The sequence below is a fragment of the Topomyia yanbarensis genome, chromosome 2, assembly GCF_030247195.1.
Source record: "Topomyia yanbarensis strain Yona2022 chromosome 2, ASM3024719v1, whole genome shotgun sequence".
Classification (NCBI taxonomy): domain Eukaryota; kingdom Metazoa; phylum Arthropoda; class Insecta; order Diptera; family Culicidae; genus Topomyia; species Topomyia yanbarensis.
Window position 1 is genome coordinate 305374883 of NC_080671.1, and position 18675 is coordinate 305393557.

At 38.5% G+C, this 18675-nt stretch overlaps 1 protein-coding gene across 1 annotated transcript; it reads right to left on the reverse strand.

Annotated features, from left to right (window-relative positions):
- Window positions 1-12389: 12389 nt before the first annotated feature.
- LOC131683467 (histone acetyltransferase KAT2A) lies at window positions 12390-16413 on the reverse strand. The gene is made up of 7 exons (XM_058965477.1): window positions 15787-16413; window positions 14811-15727; window positions 14464-14744; window positions 14227-14405; window positions 13401-13672; window positions 13206-13298; window positions 12390-13147 (listed from the first exon to the last, which is right to left on the reverse strand). The coding sequence occupies exons 1-7, from the start codon at window positions 16255-16257 to the stop codon at window positions 13081-13083; spliced, it is 2280 nt and encodes a 759-aa protein (XP_058821460.1). The 5' UTR covers window positions 16258-16413; the 3' UTR covers window positions 12390-13080.
- Window positions 16414-18675: the final 2262 nt, after the last annotated feature.

The following is an 18675-nucleotide window of genomic DNA, read 5'->3' on the forward strand; positions in this document are numbered from 1 at the left end:
ACAGCACTTCGAGACTCATCGTATGGGTCGACTGCATGCACCCTAAGGCGATACGCAAACAACGATACTGAATTCTTTCGAGTTTGATGAAATGTATGTTCGCGGCGGAGCGAAAGCAGAAGCATCCGTATTCCATTACCGACAGTATCGTTGTTTGATACAACCTAATTAGGTCTCCTGGGTGGGCACCCCACCATGTTCCGGTTATTGTACGAAGAAAGTTGATCCTTTGCTGGCATTTCTGTTTCAGATACCGAATATGGCATCCCCAAGTACCTTTCGAGTCGAACCAGACCCCTTGATATTTTACTGTGAAGACCTGAGCTATAGTTTGACCCATTAATAGAAGCTGTAGTTGTGCTGGTTCACGCTTCCTAGAAAATACAACTATCTCAGTTTTCTCCGTGGAGAATTCGATACCCAGCTTAACAGCCCAAGCAGACAAATTGTCCAAGGTATCTTGCAATAGTCCTTGTAGATCGACAGCTTTGGGTCCCGTAACAGACACCACGCCATCGTCTGCCAGTTGCCTTAACGTGCAAGAATTGTCAAGAATTTCATCAATGTCGTTGACATAGAAATTGTATAAAAGGGGGCTTAGACATAAGCCCTGAAGAAGGCCCATGTAGCTAAATCGTGATGTCGATAAGTCACCATGCGAAAAATGCATGTGCTTTTCCGACAACAGGTTTAGTAAAAAGTTGTTTAAAGTCGCTGAAAGACCATGCTGGTGCAGCTTTTTTGAAAGAATATTGATCGAAACTGAATCAAAAGTCCCCTTAATAACTAGGAACACTGATGCCATCTGCTCTTTGCTACCATAGGCCATTTGAATTTCGGTTGAGAGCAACGCAAGACAATCGTTCGCCCCTTTGCCTTTGCGAAAGCCAAATTGTGTATCTGACAGTAAGCCATTTGCTTCGACCCAATTGTCGAGGCGGGATAGGATCATTTTCTCGAACAACTTCCGAATACAGGATAGCATTGCGATCGGTCGATACGAATTGTGGTCGGAGGCTCGTTTTCCTGGTTTTTGGATGGCGATGACCTTCACTTGCCTCCAATCGTGTGGGACAATGTTAGCCTCAAGAAACTTATTAAATAAGTTCAACAAGCGTCGCTTGGCAGATTCTTCAACAAGTTGAATTTGATTCTGTCTGGCCCTGGCGCTTTATTGTTACACGACAAGAGAGCAAGTGAGAACTCCACCATCGAAAAAGGTGTTTCGTTCGCGTTATCGTCAGGGGACGCGGCGCGGTAGATCTTCTGTGCCGGGGCGGAATCCGGACAAACCTTCTTAGCGAAATCGAATATCCAACGGTTTGAATATTTCACGCTCTCATTAGTACTGTTTCGGTTTCGCATACGTCGGACTGTTTCCCAAAGAGTGCGCATCGATGTTTCCCTCATTAATCCGTCGACGAACCGGCGCCAATAACCGTGTTTCTTGGCTTTCATCAAACTCTTAATTCGCTTGTCTAACGTCGCGTACTGTCGAAAACTAGCGGGTAACCCGTCGTTCCGGAAGGTCTTGAATGCGGCGGCCTTCTCCGCGTACACATCTGAGCACTCTCTATCCCACCAGGGATTGGGAGAACGTTTTTGTATGTTAGCGCCGGGTACTGGCTTAGCCTGAGCTTGATTCGCACTGTCGAGAATCAAGCCAGCCAAAAAGCTGTACTCTTCCTCGCGGTCGATATCGCGGCCGTATAGCTCTTCCAATCGATATTTCGTGTGAGGTCATACGAAATATTGATTGTCATATTGAAGTTGTCGCAAATATTGTGAATTAAATAAGAACGGTTATCATCATAAAGGCAACCCCATTCCGTACCGTGAGAGTTAAAGTGTCCTAAAACAAGTCGCGGTGCAGGCAGGGATTCTATGATGTCATGTAGCCGGCGGTGGCCAATCGCGGTGTTCTCCTTCCCTCCTGTCCCTCTATATATATATATATATATATATATATATATATATATATATATATATATATATATATATATATATATATATATATATATATATATATATATATATATATATATATATATATATATATATATATATATATATATATATATATATATATATATATATATATATATATATATATATATATAGAAGCTATGCAAAGATCTTTGCCTTTGATTGTTACATGACAAGCGACAATTTCAATGCATGGTATTAATTCTGTAGAAAGTATAGCACTATTTGATCCCCAAAAGTACTCCTCCGTAGGGGGTATCTCGATCCAAGCCAATAGTATTAAAATCGTGGAAGTTAAGGTTTATATCGGAAGTTAACCAAGTTTCACATAAAGCAAATGCATCGCATCTCAAGCTATTTATTAAAAATTTGTAAGAATCTGTTTTTGGGATGATACTTCTGCAATTCCACTGTAGAATAGTGATCAAATCCGTGACCTCGTTCGATGAGTTAGCCATCGAAGGATACAATCGCTGAAAGAAGGGGCCATTTCGCAGTCAACTGCTTTAAAAATGTTTTTACTGTAGGTAGAAGAGCTAACACCAGACTTTTAATAGAATCAGTTATATTGAAAGTTTTTATTATCCAGTCCACAATGTCCGAGAGTTTGATAATTCCAGTGCCGCGATTATTCTCGAACTGAAACAGAGGAACACTTGGGATTTTTGATGTTCCGGGAAGTGCTGGGAACTCCTTCTCTGAGTTTAATCCTCCGAGACCAGGAGCTACTTGCTTCGGCTTGGTTGCAACACTTCCAAGAGATTTCACTTTCGGAGCCCCGTCTAGGGACACCTTCTGGCCTTTACAAGGAACTTTAGGAGAGGAAATGTTCCTCCTCTTCCTATAACTTCTAGGCATCCTAGTGGATGTTCCCTCTTGTGGGTCATCACACACATGTATCCCTCTGCATTAACTTTATATCAATGGAAGTAAAGTTGCAGACTGAATCAACTGATGTGGAGTTGATATGTCAGCAGAATGCATTGATTATATTTTAGTTTAATACGCACTATGATTTGATAGGATGCTCTTTTCGATGTTGTTCGATCACCCGAAGTAAAAATTGCTGTTGAACTAGGGCTCTTGTGGATTGTGTAAATATTGTAAAATAATTTATCTGAACATTCCAACTGGATAAGATTTCAGTTATTTCAGTTCAAATTTCCATATTTAAAAGTCTCCCCCCTCCCTCTCCCCTCACTACACCCTATTGCGAAACTACCCATGCTAATGAAATTTGAATAATTCATCCAAGCATACCAATGTGGTAAATCTAAAGTATATGATGTTATTTTGGTATGCTATATGAAATATCATTGGTACACCCGCAGTGTTGGCAAAAAAAAAAAGATTTTTGGCGATTAATTCGATCAATCGAACTTTGAACAGCTGTAACTTGTTGTAGATACATTCTAGCACCATGCATCCTTCGGCAAAGTTGTTCAGCATATCCTGGACTACACTTCTATCTAATTGTTGGTATACTGCAGGAAGAATTGTAGTCTGTAAAATTGAAAATGCAAAAAGTAGGTTTTCCCATACTAATTTCCATACAAATTTCAAACGCAATACGCTACGCCAGGTCAAATCCAATCGAGCCCAAATTTTGCACAGTTGTTTGGGACCCCAAATGGAACCAAAAAAGTGCTGTGCTGAAAAAACGGTCATTTTGCCCCACCCTAATACCCATAGTAGTCCTTCGTAAAGTACTCGCAGCAAGCAATATCGTTTGCCAGCTTTGAATTAGCCAACACGACCCTGACCCTGTCTGAGCGGACCTTTCTTATTTCGGTCACAGCCGAGAACCGCTCCGTCAGGTTTTTTGAAATCTGTAATAGATTCAGCGATTTTGTTTTGGGCCGAAAGAAGACCACAAAGGCACTGGTCGAGAGCTCTGGATATTGTTTGGGTCGGGGGAGCCTTGGGAGTCGATTCGACCTCCATTTGGCCGTCCGGGGAGGGAGCCATAGACACAGAGAGAGTAAGGTGGGGTAAAAGTGCGCGTGGGGCAAAAGTGCGCTTGGGACTTTTAGAAGCACACAAGCGCTAGAACCTGGCAACTCTGTATGGATTAAGTGTATCATTAAGTCAACTAATGGCACATATCTTGAGCGTTTTTTCAAAACGTCATATCTGCAATGAGTTACTCTCTGTTTACACTTTCTCTTTCGATTTTTACGGCGTCACTATAACACTTTTCACCTATTTTACAGTACAGATCGAAAGACGGTGGTTTTAACTAGCATATTATGCAAAGAGCTGAGGGATAAATGTTAAAGTGACCGAATTATTAACAGAAGAGAAAGTAAACAAAGAGAGTAACTCATTGCAGATATGACGTTTTGAAAAAACGCTCAAGATATAAGCATTAAAGGTTTGAATATAGTGGTTTGAAATTAAGGGGGAAGGACCATTTTTCGCTGGTTTGATTTTTTTTTTTGAGTTTTGAGAAGCAAATTTATCTGTTTGAATAAATCAGGATCTATAAAGCTACAGTACCCTAAAAATCTTCAACATATGGTTCGTTGCGAGATATATTTGATTTGATGAAAAAGATTCAGTAATTTTCGTAACAATTGAATAAGTTAAAAAACTGACAGTGGGGTAAAAGTGCGCATAGCATATCCGCCCCAAATCAAAAGACGCGAGTGAAGCTTTTTATACAAAAATTGAACTAATTCTTCCATGATTTAAAGAAGGGACCATCTTCAATAACTGCGAGCTCACCGGTCAAATTACGACTGATATGAGCGGTTTAGGAACAAAAGCATCAGCATAACTGGTTCCAAGGAAAAATATAGAGTGTCGAAAGCTCAGAGTAATTAAAAAAGAACCAAAAAACTATGAATATGTAAATAAAGATGTATTTCCAATATAAAGATGTATTTCCAACATAATCCATATTCGCAAGAATTCTTGTGGTGATCTACCCAACTATGACAAATAATGATGTTATCAGGGGTGACAGTTTGATCATGAACCACGGGCCATATTCTCACAGTCACGTCACATGGTGACTAGAAGAAAATTTTCTTCTAGTCACTGGGTGACGTGACTGTGAGAATAGGGCCCCACATTGTCTAAAAGATGAAACATCCAAGTTTTTTCAACATACAGTGACACAATCTCATATTCGTACACCTCTAGTGTATATTTTTAATATTGTTTCACAAACGTTTGCGCTATTTAATATAGGTATTGTTTTGTAAATGTGGTAGTAGAATCATAATCTGTCAATTTCTTATCGTTTGTAATCTAAAGTATGCAAGTTTCCGTACACTACACATAAAAAACCATTACTTGGTGTGAAAATGGCACAATTTCATATTCGTACACTTTTGAAAAGTCATTTAATTTGTAATTTAAGACCTGTTATTTCTTTATTTTTTTTTTTGTTTTACTTTGAAACATATATTTTATGACTACAGAAAAGTGTTCATTGGTACAGTTTCCTCAACACTAGTTTAAAAAATTCCCTCAAATTAACGTAATGGTTAAAAAAGGAAATTAACTGCCATTATGGGACGGAAACAAATTATTGCTCACCAAAATGAAGCTAAATCACTTCATAAAATCTTTGAAATTGTTCAAAGGTTGCGTCCAACTATTTAACATGTTGTTAAAAACTTTGATGTGGCGAAATGCAGAACAGATATTGCGAAAAACTTGAACTGTAAAACATAAAACGATACTTTTACTAAAAAATGGTGGACATTGGAAATTCGATCAGGAGAAGAACCTAAAGCATAAGGCGTGCAAAAAACGTTTAGAGGGAATTTATAATTGTTTAAATGTTATGGATTCTCCACTGCAGACCCCGTTTATTAACTGATTAGAAAAATAAATGGGAGTATTTGGATAAAAAGTGCAAAACTATCCGGATTATAATGAGAATGATCTTAGAAACTACTATTTAGAAGAATATTTTTTATAGAAATTTCAATTGATTTTTAAAAAAATATGTGTACTGTACGAATATGAGATTGCGTGTATATTTGACTATCTTTAGAATTATGATTTTTTGTGAAAAATGAGCATTTGTAGTACAAAGATAATTATTGTATGTTCCTTATGCTGTCTAGTAAACTATTTCTACATAAATAAAATGTCTCGTGAACTAATTTTTTACTTGTAAAATGCATATAAGCATTCCGCACAGCGGTGTACGAAAATGAGATTGTGTCACTGTAATGCAAAACTGAACAACATCAACCGAGGCAGAGGGAGGGGTACTTTTTAGTTATGAAGGAAGAGTAAGAGGGGATGGATATCCTAAAATTGATTAGTTTAATTTATGGGCGGAAATAAATCGGCTATTTAAGCTGTGCGCACTTTTGCCCCGTGCTATGCGCACTCTTGCCCCGACCATGGAGCAAAAGTGCGCATTTGAGTATTCATAAGAAAATAACTATTTCTTGGATTACAAGCAAAACCAAGAGATATCTAGTATTACGTTTTGAAGATGTGTGATGAGAGTAATAATTTGTAATCATGACGATTTTCTAGTGCTTTTCTACCAATAGTTATTTTACGAAAACTGTTAGGTGCGCACTTTTGCCCCACCTTACTCTAAATGTGTCAAAAGAGGTAGATTTTACTTATCTGTAAATTTGTTTCCCACGACGCACCAGTCCAGCTTATATAGCTGGCTATTGTTTAATCCTCACTACCCGAACAAAAGGCTGAGGAAGGCTTAACGGTTAACACACGCACAAAAGAAGAAAAAAGTCCAAAACCTCGAGAATGTGCAAGATAACCTTGAACGGGGATTAGTACGATTCTTTATCTAACACTGACAGACTGGAAAAAAAACACTTGCTTCTCGATAGACCGCTCGTAAACGAATGACCACAATTATCAGAAGATGTGCTGTTTTGCATTACAAATTCCTACAAAAATACTAAATCATCAATTGACAATTTCGAATGAATGTGTTCTGGACCATAAAAAAGATTTCGAGCATTTGTTATTCTTTTCATCACTAATAAAGAACGAGTCCTTGTATACGAAATGGTATTACACCATTCCATTTGGCATTCAAATATATACCGGCTGGTAATTTAAAATACTTTGAAATTTTCATTTTTTTTCAATCATAGAGACTTTTTATATGACTGTTAATACAACAAAAATCAAATGTTCATAAAATCTGATCCTGATCCTGCCTGCTACAGATAAACAAAAAACGCATTTTTTTATTTTCCGATATCTCATTCATTAATAACATTTAGTTTGAAATATTGTATTGTTACGTTTGCATGTTGTTCGACTACTCGTTTTGTTATATATTGTTATTGTATATGCTAAATTATTCTCGTTATTAACCATATCAAGTTTTATCTCAACTCTACGCTTTCACAAAAAGATACATATTCAGCGAATATTGAAATACATGCCTTTGTTCGATGAGCAATTCTGTGTTTCATAGACAATCAACGTAAAGGGTGTTTTTAATTATTTTTAAAGTTGAAATAAAATGTGCAATTCCAACAATTTTCCAAAATTGCTTAAAACAACAGATTCTCTATGTAGCGATCGGACAATACACTTGCAATATTTAAATTAGTCAGCACGTTATTTTTTCAATCCAATTAATTTTGGTTGGAGGGAAGTCAATTCCACATGCAAACTCCGAATCAAAACGCTCTGCTGGGGTTGTCATTGTTTCCGTTCCAATTCCTATCTTATATTACGCTCCTACGCTGCTGAATAAGCCCTAAGGAATTCGATCGACATAAAATACTAACGTTTGCAAACCTATGATAGCAATAAAAATCAATCAGTGCTTCCCAACAAACAACGAAAACTTTGATCCGAGTGAATAAGCTGAACAAGAGCTAGTTAAGCCATTATCCAGCTAAATTGTTTGTTGGGACTATCTTGGTCATTACTTTTTGAAAACAAAACTTCTCCAACATAACTCAATCTCCTCACCCACCAAAATCTCCAACTAACCCTCTCAGCTTTTCAATAGGCGCTAATCCAGTTCAGTCCGCCCGTGCTTTAGAAATACCCACAGAAGCATGTTGTCAGATGCCTTAGTGATAAAAAACGCATCATATATATCCGAAATATGAAACGTGTGTGCCAACAGACTGTTAGCTTACAAACGGCCGAAAACATTTAAGCATGAGAATTCCACCCATATCAACGAACATACAAGCAGAAAAATAAATTTATTTATCCCAACGCCACTGCTGTTTTGAACTTAATCCACCCTATCCACTTACATTGCAAATCGTCATGTGTACACGATTCGAACTTGTCGTATGTCTATACTCGATTGTGTATGCAGTTTCAAATCGCACAGTAGGGCACTGCCAGTACAACTTGCACCCTTTCCTTGCTGTGTGCAAAGTTTATCGTGCGCACTACACAGTGTTGTACGATTTTAAACTTTGCATATATGAACGAGTGTTTGCAATGGGGATGTGTTCCCATTTGCACTCACTCGCACCTTAGTGACTCCATCAAATATGGGGAATTTATTAGGGTACCAGCTTAACCGTTTTTGTCGGAAAGCGATGTTGACGCATTATCTGCCCCAGTTCATTTCGCGTCACTAAATCGTACGCTGCTTATGAATCTATAAGCACATAGTTACCCCGAAAGTTGCATTCGTGGAATTCGTCGCAGGATAAACATCTGGTCCGCCGTTAATCATCGTTCTCGTTCTTTGATATTCGCCGACAAAGGATTCAGGATATTTTATAGATAGCATTTGGTTCTCGGTTTGTTTTTTCTAGTCCGTCGCTCTTTGGCACTCAGCACCGCAACAGTCATTCCGCTGGTTTCCGAGTGTGATACCAATACTTCGAAGGCTATTGTACTTACCGTCTGATGGATCTGCTTCCACGCTGTGTTGTTGACCGATCTTCAATTCGTTCGTATAGCTTTCGGGTATATTCCTCGACAACTCCCTTAGCCGACAGTCGCTACATGTCTAGTCGCATAGTTCTCTAACAGCTGCAACTGGTTATGCTGGACAGTTTATCATAGTAGATTAAGATTTCTGTGCCCTTAAGGCCCTTCCTAGCATACGCCATGAACCTGATGAAAGGCGTGAAAAAATTACATGGTTTCGTTACATAGAAGATTTTTGCCTTTCTCCTATAGAAAGGTTAGGCAATCACTCTAAACATCGTCAGCCTAATCCCGGTCCGGAGGGAGGTCTGTCATATACCATTCGATTCAGTTCGTCGAATTCGGCAAATGTCTCTGTGTGTGTGTGTGTGTATGTATGTATGTGACCAAAAACATGCACATCAATTACTCGGAGATGGCTGAACCGATTTCATCAAGTTTCAAATGAAAGGCACAACGTTTTCATAGGCTGCTATTGAATTTCATTAAATTCCGAGTTCCGGTTTCGGAGTTACGGGTTTGAAAGTGCGGACACACAGCAAATTCACATTTTTGCCTTTCTCCTATAGAAAGGTTATGCAATCACTCTGAACATCGTCAACCTAATCCCTAATTTTTTTTAACTTACATAGGTTTTCTGTATTTTAACAGGGTCGTAGTTAAGGGGATACGGTGAGGGACACCACCCCCCGCCCCCATCACTCACCACCCTTACCTAAACCGCCCTTACCTCATCAAGTACCCCTCTACGCGAATAATTTTCTAATTCCTCTAGAATAAATTTTCCTAGTGGGTCTGAAAAACCAGTGAAAAAATGGTTTGAAATGATTTTGAGTTGAGACTAATTTAAAATTTCTTTACAAGTTGAAATTTTTTTTTGCGGGGTCCAAACGTATGTGTAAATCGCACTGAATATCTAATAGACATTTCCACCATTATATTAAACATAACCAGCCATGGAATCGTAGTTTTGGTATGATCATATTGTCTACCAAGTCATACCTCCTGAACTTTTCCTTTTTCTATTAACACATTTTCCCGTGATGTTTTTGGAGATGCAGAGGTAGTCTCGGTCTCTACCAACAGCGAACTAACATTTCTTCCTATCCCCGGTAGCACAGTATTAGTCGTGGCCGGCGTAGATCATTTTATGAGAATGTTGAGTCAGAGAAACATTGTGTAAACGATTTGCTCTTCCCAAGCATCATTTTTTGGTTCATTGTGCATTTTCACTCATTCGGTCAATCTCGAAGTGCAACTACAAGTATTTATGGCGGGAGGTTCAGCAAGCCACAGTCACAGGAGATAACGGAGAGGATACTTTACGATTTTTTCTGTAAGGAGTCGATCCTAGCAGTTCAGCCTGAATGGAAAGGACACCATATACAACTATAAGAGAACGCAAAAGACCTTGAAAAATATTCAAAAGACCTTGAAAAATACACTTCATCTCTATTAAAATCGCATTTAATCGCATCAAACCCAAACTGTCATTTATCCTATGGACTCAGCTTTCAAAACTAGCTGTCTTTCTTTTTTTTAACAGGCTGATAGGACTGCAGCTTATAGCTTGAGGGATCTCGGTCCGTCCCGCGAGACAAAATTTGCAAAATCGGAAGGGTTAGCGACTGTCCGCCAATTAAACACCGGTCCTCGGGAGGAGGACTAAATTTTGCGCCTGTTTGTCTCGAAGTGTGTAACATGAAGTTCTCTATTTTGTCTGGTCCAATGTATCCTGCTCCTAACAACGCGTGCTAAGTCGTCAGTGATGCAATTAAAGCTTCGCATTGATTCCGCTTCTATTTTCTTCCTGATCTCCTCATGGATCCCCTAGGTCAGACGCGGATCAATCGACTGTTAAGTAAATCAGAGATCGCAGTCAACCGTGATGTCCGCGAATTTCATACATACATACAAACTATTTGGCGCAAGTTTAGAGCGTGTAACGTCGTGTCATCTAGTCTGTAATCCTATGGAAAATCATCCTACCATCGCCTTGGGGTCAACGTCATATTGGCAAATTTAGTATTGAATCCGCTTCTGTCTCTTCCTAATCTCCTTTTTGTCTCCTAGGTCCGAAGCATATCAATCGACTATTTATTGAAACGGTAAACATACTAGCAGTATTAGTCCTTAGTCGCGAATACTTTTCCTTCAACTGTGCTGTTTCTTCTCTATCTTATAACATAACTCGATTATCCCTGTTCTAGTCAATATACATATTCATTACATTATGGACCAGGCAAACCCTTAATTTTTCTATTATTATTATCCTGAGTAGCTATATCAGTGAAGGTATTTTAGGATTTCGCAAAAAGAATCTCTGACAATAAAGGCGTAAGAAATATTTATCCACTATTAACCATAAAGTTTGCTCGAACGGAATGTCCGCCTGGTTCGACTCGAATAGACCACACCGACCCGAGGGTTGCTTATCATTTCTGAGAGCCGGTGTGCTTGGTCGTGTTTAGTAATCATAAGAACAAGTCCTGAATAATTAACTATCTCTTAGGTGCCAGTCATGCACTCCTTTCCTGCACTAGCCTCATACTCACGATCAAAAGAGTCGACAACTAGTAGGATCCACATGTCCCCCACCCAAGCGAATTGATCAACTTGCAAGTAGGAGCACATATCTACCAACCAGCCAAGAAGACTTCCGAATCAATGAGAATGGACCATGCCAGTCGAAAACCACAGGCCCAGCGCCATCTCGTAGTGTCATTGTCATTGTCATTTCTCAAGATGAGAACCTACAAAGCCTAACTGTTCGTATGTCCGTATAGATTTTGGTTTGCTGAAACGAAACAAGAAAAGCAAAACAATTGTGATTAGTATCGTAGTTATAATAAATAAGTAAACGATTTCTCATCTGTTGTCTGTTTCCCTGTTCGCAGTCCTCCCTCCTGTTCTTGATCTGTTTGGGCCACTGGCTTTCCGTTTCCTTGGCCGTCCCGCTCTCCTGCACCGAGCCAAATGAAAAGACAAAACAAAAAAATGAAAATAAATGGACGTCTGCTATCTGTGCCTAATCAATTTAGGCACAGATAGCAGACGCTTCTCAGTTTTGCACGACCCAGGGGGAACTTGGCCTTGATCCCAATGCTCCGATGTTACGTGATATTCGTTATGGAATATTCTTTGTTTGGGGGCCATTCATAAACAATGTTGTTTGTTTTTTATCCCTGATCCGCTGATAGTCTAAAATTAATTTTTAGTTTTTATCTCGTTACGTGACGCTCTTCCCCTATTGTCAATATCCGATATTATTTATGAATGGTATATATTTAGAGCAGACAATCCAATGAAAAATAGGGTTGACAGGATTTTATTGCGCTCTTGGCGCCTTGTGTCACATCTTCATGTTTGTTATACATACTAAGAATTCCAAAGCATGTGATGTGATGACCGGAAGATTAGAGAAGCAACTCCTCCCCTTCCCCCTCAAAACTAGCCGTCTTTCTTTACAACTTAAAACACAGATTCTGTTGGTGTCGTTAAATTAAGTTATATGCTTTTTTGATGATGAATATTTTATATATGGACTACTTTAAGCCAAAATCGAACTGAGCGCCATAAAATTGTTCAGGTATTTTCATGCCAAAATTCATGACCCCTATTCCCACAGTCACGTCACCTAGCGACTAGAACAAAATTTTCTTCACTAGGTGACGTGACTGTGAGAATAGGGCCCATGGTGACGTGACTGTGAGAATATGGTTCATGGTGACGATAAGTTACCACTAACATGGAAAGTTTAGAGAGACTAATTCGTTTACGATTACTATTTGAGTACTCAAAAATACATTGATGTGGGTGTTACTAGCGCCAAATTGTATGCGACAGCATTTTTACGCAGATATATCAAAGCGGCGCTTTGTTTCCTTTGGCTTAACACATGCCATATATTAGAGATAAAGTGATGCAGCTTTTTCTACAATTCTTTAACTATTACATTTTATAGAGATCCTGTATTTCAAAATACATATAACAATTTTACGTAGTTTCCAAATCGGCTACTCCATCCGCAACTGTTTGGTCATATCTCTGTTCCATCAACGTTACTATTTCTCTTAGTGCAGCAGGAACGGTTTTTATGCTCTTCTTGCCGTAATCTGGTTTGGAAGCGAATTCGGCTCCCCTTGATCCTCTCATATTATTATCATCATCATCCTCCCCGTCGACATCATCATCTGAATCCTTTTCCAGCTGCAATTGCATAGGCGAACATCATTTATCCCACAACCCGACCTCCTTCATCTTAGTTTGAAAGTAACGCTCGAGTGTATTTGCGCAGCTGAAAAGAACAACAAAATGCCGGTAACACTACAATGCGAAATGAACACAGCAAATACCGATAATATTCAGTTTCAGGAGAGTTATACAATCGACAGTTGGTGAAAATCCGTGCCATGTCTGCCATGAAAAGTCTTCGTGCTACATAATATCTGAAAGAAGTACGATTAGTACGATCATTTCTATTAAACTACCGCTTCTTTCATAATGCAGATGTGACTATTTCAATTTGTTTCTTCCACATTTACGCTTACTTATTTTTCAGTCTTTCACCCATCGTTTTCAGATCCATCGGATATTTAATGTGATCGTAATAGTCAGGAACCTCGACCGGATTTACTGGCTTCAGAAATGGCCAGGCTGCCGAGTGCTGCCGAACACACTGCAACACACCGTTCAAGGCATTGGCTAATTTGTCTGGATCGGCTGATTCTTCGAGCGGCCGGGATGTACGTTGAGCACGGAATTGAGGCCTCCAACCTACCTCGCGCAATCCAGGAATCGATTCAACAGGAATGCTTCGGAGCTAAAATTGGACGATGTTTAGTTGACATATGAGCAAAATAATATATATATATATATATATATATATATATATATATATATATATATATATATATATATATATATATATATATATATATATATATATATATATATATATATATATATATATATATATATATATATATATATATATATATATATATATATATATATATATATATATATATATATATATATATATATATATATATATATATATATATATATATATATATATATATATATATATATATATATATATATATATATATATATATATATATATATATATATATATATATATATATATATATATATATATATATATATATATATATATATATATATATATATATATATATATATATATATATATATATATATATATATATATATATATATATATATATATATATATATATATATATATATATATATATATATATATATATATATATATATATATATATATATATATATATATATATATAACAAACCCCAAACATCCCTCCAATTAAACATGAAGTTTCTTACCCCTTCTTTGAAACACGTCAACCCAGGATGTATCTTCTGAACTTCACATTGACGCTGGGAAATCAATTCTTTGACAATTTCCTTCTGCTTTCGAATGACTGAGCTAAATTGAGTATATATCAAGCTTGGGTGAAGTTCACAGTGCATTAACGTAGCTCCTTCATATTCTTTGATGTATCCTAAAGAGAATATTCGTTGTATACCTATCAAACTTAATACCACATTGAAAACGCATACCTGCATAAACATATCGCGCGACTTTGATATCTTTTGAGAAGCCCTGCTTCTTAAAATATCCTATGGCAAACTCGTCAGCGTACGTTAGAAAGTGCTTGATTCCACGCTGAGTACTGTAATCTTTGAGATGATTCATCAGATGTGTCCCATAGCCCTTTACCTGCTCACTACTGGTAACAGCACAGAATACGATCTCAGTGAATCCTTGTGATGCAAATGTCCGGAAGCAGATACCCCCGATTGGTCGACCATCTTTGATCAATGCCAAAGTTTTGTGTTTGCTGAAAAATCAGTTGACAATTAAAATGTTGAATCGGTAAACATCGTTAATTTGGTGATGCTCTTACGGGTCGAACACAAGCTGGCTGATATATTCTCGTGGCATTCCAGGTAACTGATGAGCAAAGACGCTATGTAAACCCAATAGCCACAACATCGATTCTTTGGTTACTGGTTTGGTTAAGGAGTTGCCGACCACATGAAATTCAATTTCTCGGCGGTTTTCTTCCGCTTTAGCAGCTTCGTCTCTGGGAGCATTCGGAGGAAACACCACTTCAGCACGACTGGTGTAATTGGTGTCATTGATACGTTTTAATGCTCGAATAACAACATCATCTGGCAAATCTTCACAGTCGGAATCTTTTTTATATCGCTTAGGATCAGTCGATTTCTTACCACTGCTTGAAGCCGCAATCTCATGTTGACGTTTACTTTTTTGCAACATTAGAGAAGCAGTTGGTTTGAAATTGGGATCCCAGATCTGCGAATCCTCGTTGACCACTTCATGTTTGAGAGCTTCCAAAAATTTTGGCAACTGCGCTAACATGTTACGTTTCTCTGGTGGCATCCGGTCCTTCTCAGTTTTACACTTTGTAAGTAGCTGCTGATAAACATACTGATAAACGGCTTTTAACAGTGTACGGCCAAACACAATTGATGTCTCAAAGTGACGTAGTGAGCTGCAAAATGCTGGTACATGACAAAACACCAACCAACGAGTGTAGTTGATTTTGTAGTTCGAAGCATCCTCATGACTCAAATCTTTCCGTGCACTCGGGGCCTCAAAGTTCCAATGATTTAAACAATGGAGAAAGGTTTTTGCGACTTCTGTCATGGTTTCTAATTCTCCGGGATTCAAGTGGCTATATTTGTGTACGACAAAATTTGTGACAGCTTTTGAAATGGAGGGATGCTCAAACGGGGGATCTCCCAACGGACCTCGAATCACTGCCTGTGCTCTAGTAAGAATACATTGTCTTAAAAGCTACAACAAATGCGATAGTTAAATTTGAATGTAATGTTTCGTTATTGCTATTATCTCACCCGAAATAAATAGGCGTAAACCTTCTTGGTATCCGTGTCCGTTTCTCTTAGCATACTCATGTAAAGGTTTTCAACATCCACAATCGCTCCCAGCAGCTCATTTATCTGATCGTCACTAATTTCCCCCAAATGAGAAATGTGCATCTCCAGGGTATGTTTACAATTTGGGTTTCGACATTCTTCCTTAAAATTTGGACAATAATCAACTTCCACGTCTTTGTGACGATTCTCTTCCGGCGTCTTCCAGCCAGTGCAACGACAATCTGTTCCCTGACATGCCGAATACATGGACAATTTGGTCAGCTTCTGATTGCGCGGCAACTGATAAACTCTTTGTTTCCGCTGGAGAATACGCTCGATACTGTCTTGACGGGTGGCTTCCTGGGAGCCGCCACCTCCTCCAGCTGTTCCAACGCGCTCTTCATGTTTTTCTGTTTTTACCTCTGTTGAATGCTTCGTGTGATCATTCATTTTTAACTGTAATACCACCAATTCACTTTATAGACCAATTTATGGAATAATCAACCAATAAATCGCAGAATGCCACCGCCAAACTGTATATATTTGGACCTGCACCATCAAGGCATCAGTGATCAGTTTATTTATGACAGATCTTTGATAAACGTCCAAAACTGAATTTGTATATTTTACAGTGTACACACTTAAAATCCATTACCTACACGGTTAAATAAAACAACCTGCAGAAAAGTTCTTTTAACTTACTTTTGAGTTGTGCGTCGCTTTCGCACTTATTAGTGTTGTCAAAAACAAAACGAGAGGTTCGACTCAGTCGAGATCTTCCGTGGGGGAAGTTACTTTTGAGTTGTTTGGGGTGAACTCCAAATTAGGTAAATTCAACTTAAATTTGAGTATAAAAAACCTATCAATGAGTTGTAGTTTTTGCTGTGGTTAAATGGAAACTACCTTCAACACGGTTTACCTAATTTTAAGTTCCCCCACGATACCACGAGATTGAGTCAAAGGAACTCAATTTTAGGTAGTTTTTTGTTTCCGTATACCACCCGCTTGGAAGAAAAACGGGCAGCCAGCAAAAATCCATCAGGATTCCGGCAGCTGTCAAAATTATCAAAATGGCGCTGCCAGAATTCAGCTATACTCCTTCCCAGTTAAACTCGTTCCGGAACCGGTTCGGATTTCTTAATGGAGTCACAGAGAACAGACGTTCATCTTCAGCATTCAACTTGTGTAAAATCTCTAACGGTTTCGAAGGTAGTTTGGATATCTAAACCAGGTGCGCTACTGTCGTCATGTTTTTTTGTGGCTGAGTGCGACAGAACTGACAGCGGTTATTCCTCTACCCAGTCAAACTAGTCCGGAACCGATTCGGACTTCCAGCATGAATTCCAGCTCAAATGCGTCAACCGATAGAGTCGGAATCGGTTGTTTTCTTTGAGCTAGATTCCATGCTGAATCCATCCAGGACTTCGAACCGGTTCCGGAATCGATTTGACGGATAGTTGGGATAGGTTGGTGCGGCGGCGCTAGTGTTTTTCGTATATTAATTCAAATGTTTTCACACGTTTTTTAAATATTTTTGTTCGATCATGGATGTCTGTTCTCTGTGATGGAGTCATTATGGATTCCAAATCAAATGCAACAACCGATTCCGACTCAGAATCGGTTGTTGCATTTGATTTGGAATGCATACTGACTCCATTCAGGATTCCGAATCAAATTCCGAATGGTTTGACCGGGTTCCAGTTATGGCAGGCAGATTCGCCTCGCCGGTTCTGTTTTGTTTATCGTTGTTTCATTTTCGCCATATTTACATTTTTCCAAGAAGGATAGTTTTGGCAGATGCAAAAATAGGGAGAAACAAAGATTTTGGTTTCAAACATGGTAAGTAATATGGATTTCATGTCTCCAGACATGTTTTTATTATAAATTTACATAAAATTTAACAAAATTAAGAAAAAAAATACAAGCAAAGCCTGAAGCGGTACTAAACCGGTCCTGCCGGTGCGTGCCTGGCAGAAATCCGGCAGAAAAACCGTTAATAACCGTAAGGCGAAAACTTCCCTCCCACTGAGACGTCCAAAAAATTGTTTCAAAATCGTTCAACACGGGTCCTATGATGGACGTTCGTTGAACGGTTATTTGGACGTTGCCCAAATTGGTCCAACAAACGTCCTTCATTGGACGATTTTGAAACCACGTTTTCAAAATATCGACAAATGTTCACACCTCTACCATCTTGTGGTTATCGCAGCTGTCAATTCTAAATAACTATCCATATGTCAACTTTTGAAATGGTTCGCTCTCTCGGTTAAATTTTTCCATTCAAGAGAAAATAACTTTCGAACTGTCAAATTTTAACTAATGGTTAAAAAAAATCGCCAAATGGTTCACAGCCTTAATCGGTTTTAGAATCGTTGTTGCATTTGAGCTGGAATCCATAGTGGTTCCATTCAGGATCCCGAATCAAGTTCCGAATGGTTTGACCGGAAAGGTGCTGGCTGGATTCTAACTAGAATCGTGCTGCTGGATTCTAACTAGAATCGGTTGTGTCAATGGAGCCGGGATAGTAACTCAAACCAGCCAGAATTCCGGCTCATTTCTGGCTGAACTTTACTGGATAAACGTAAATACCCTCTAAGAACGGTTGGTTTCAAAATCGTCCAATGAAGGACGTTCGTTGGACCAATTTGGACAACGTCCAAATAACCGTTCAACGAACGTCCATCGTTGGACCCGTGTTGAACGATTTTGAAACAATTTTTTGGACGTCTCAGTGGGTACTCTCTAGTAGTTAAGGTTGCACAGAGAATGCGCCAAATTCGCAAACGAAAAAAGCAGTTTTTTTCCACACCGTATGTTAGATCTTCATAAAAATCAATCAGCAGTACTGTAACAACATTCTACATACGC

Excerpts from the sequence above, each read along its gene's own strand:
- LOC131683467 (XM_058965477.1), bottom strand. The coding sequence starts at position 16,257 with ATGAATGATCACACGAAGCATTCAACAGAGGTAAAAACAGAAAAACAT. Across the intron at positions 13,299-13,400 it reads GGTGAAAGACTGAAAAATAA|ATATTATGTAGCACGAAGAC; the intron begins GTAAGCGTAAAT and ends TACTTCTTTCAG. Across the intron at positions 13,148-13,205 it reads CCTGAAACTGAATATTATCG|CTGCGCAAATACACTCGAGC; the intron begins GTATTTGCTGTG and ends TGTTCTTTTCAG.